At 42.6% G+C, this 1,461-nt stretch overlaps 1 protein-coding gene across 1 annotated transcript in view; it reads right to left on the bottom strand.

Annotated features, from left to right (window-relative positions):
• Nucleotides 1-1,461, bottom strand: part of Sycp2l (synaptonemal complex protein 2 like) — a 122,042-nt gene that overhangs the window by 103,794 nt on the left and 16,787 nt on the right. Inside the window, exon 2 of the mRNA XM_048799790.1 lies at nt 1,023-1,091. Coding sequence (XP_048655747.1) covers nt 1,023-1,091 — 69 coding nt within the window. The remainder of the gene's footprint in view (nt 1-1,022; nt 1,092-1,461) is intronic.

The raw sequence follows: 1,461 nt of genomic DNA, 5'->3' as shown, positions 1-1,461 counted from the left end.
GGGGGGGTGGGGAGGAGGTACCTGGGATTGAACCCAGGGGAGTTTAATCACTGAGCCACATCTCCAGACCTTTTTTGAGACAGAGTTTTGCTAAGTCGCTTAGGGCCCCTCTAGGTTGCTAAGGTTGGCCTTGAACTCACCATCTTCCTGGGTTGCTGGGGATTATAGGCGTGCAACACTGAGCCCAGCACAACAGAATATTCTCTTAAATCACCACATAGCGAATTTTTTTGTGCCAAATGTGTTAAGGACTCCTCAAATGCTCCCCCTTTGAGACCTCCCTAACACCCTGAAGTTAGTCTTCCTCTGGAGAAATAGCCAGGATGGGGGAGGTTACAGACCTTCAGGAGATCATTCAAGTGAGATTCATACTCAGACCTCAACTCAAAACTTCATGCTTTCGCCTACTTAAGTCTCCACCATCTCTTCCCCCAAACTCAGAATAAATCCAAACCCTTTATCCTTCAGGCCTTTACATGATCTAATCTCTGCCAACTTCTCCGACTTCCCTACTAATGTGTCTGAGAATAAATCAAAGTCTCCGTTGCCCCAGGGCCTTTGCACTAGCAGTTAGATCCCTAGACTGCTGTTCTCTACCATTTTCACCATGGTGAATCTCAGACTAAGTATCACTTTCTGGGGTAGCTCTTTCAGGACCACCTTTTCTAAAGTGAGCCATGTGCCTCCTTACAACCCCATTTACAATACCCTGCCCTTTTCTTTACCATTGCGTGATTATTTGTTGGTCTGTTTCTTTTTCTCAGCCAGTGTAAGCTTGACGAGGGTAGGAACTGTGTTTTGTTTGATATTATCTACTTTCACCTGGAATAATGCTCCCTTGGTGCAAGATGGTTTATACTAAGGTGTCAGGACAGTGGGAGGTAAGATCAGCTAGACATGGAAATGAATTAAATATGGGAGATTAGGGAAGAAGAAACAAAAAAGGATTTCTGGCTTGAGAAACAATGGGGCTAATGACCCATCAGAACTACCAAAGAATACAAAATAAACTTGATCTTTACCCAGAAAGCATCTTGGTTCTTCCCGACACTATCATCTTCCTTAACAGACTGCAAAGGACCTTCATTTTTCTGTGTGCAATAAAAAAGATGTTACACACACACACACACACTTTATTTTGAAGAATTCTATTTCAAGGTCTAAAAATAAAGGCTTATATTGTTTATTTGAATAGAAACTTTTTGTTTGCTCATGATGCTGATTACAGCCTAAGACAGACCATGGGTTTTTGTTGTTGTTTGTGGTGTTAGGGATCAAATCCAGGACGTCCATGCCACATAAGCACTCAACCACTGAGCAACAGTTCCAGCACAATAACAGTGCCTTTTTTTTGGGGGGGGGGGGGGCAGACGACCTTGGATTGAACTCAGGAGTACTCAACCACTGAGCCACATCCCTAGCTTTTTTCTTTCTTTCTTTTTTTTTTTTTTTTTTTTTTTA

The sequence above is a fragment of the Marmota marmota genome, unplaced genomic scaffold (assembly GCF_001458135.2).
Source record: "Marmota marmota marmota unplaced genomic scaffold, marMar, whole genome shotgun sequence".
NCBI classification, from domain to species: domain Eukaryota; kingdom Metazoa; phylum Chordata; class Mammalia; order Rodentia; family Sciuridae; genus Marmota; species Marmota marmota.
Note: the sequence above shows the minus strand (reverse complement) of the source record. Positions and strands in the feature narration are given on the sequence as shown.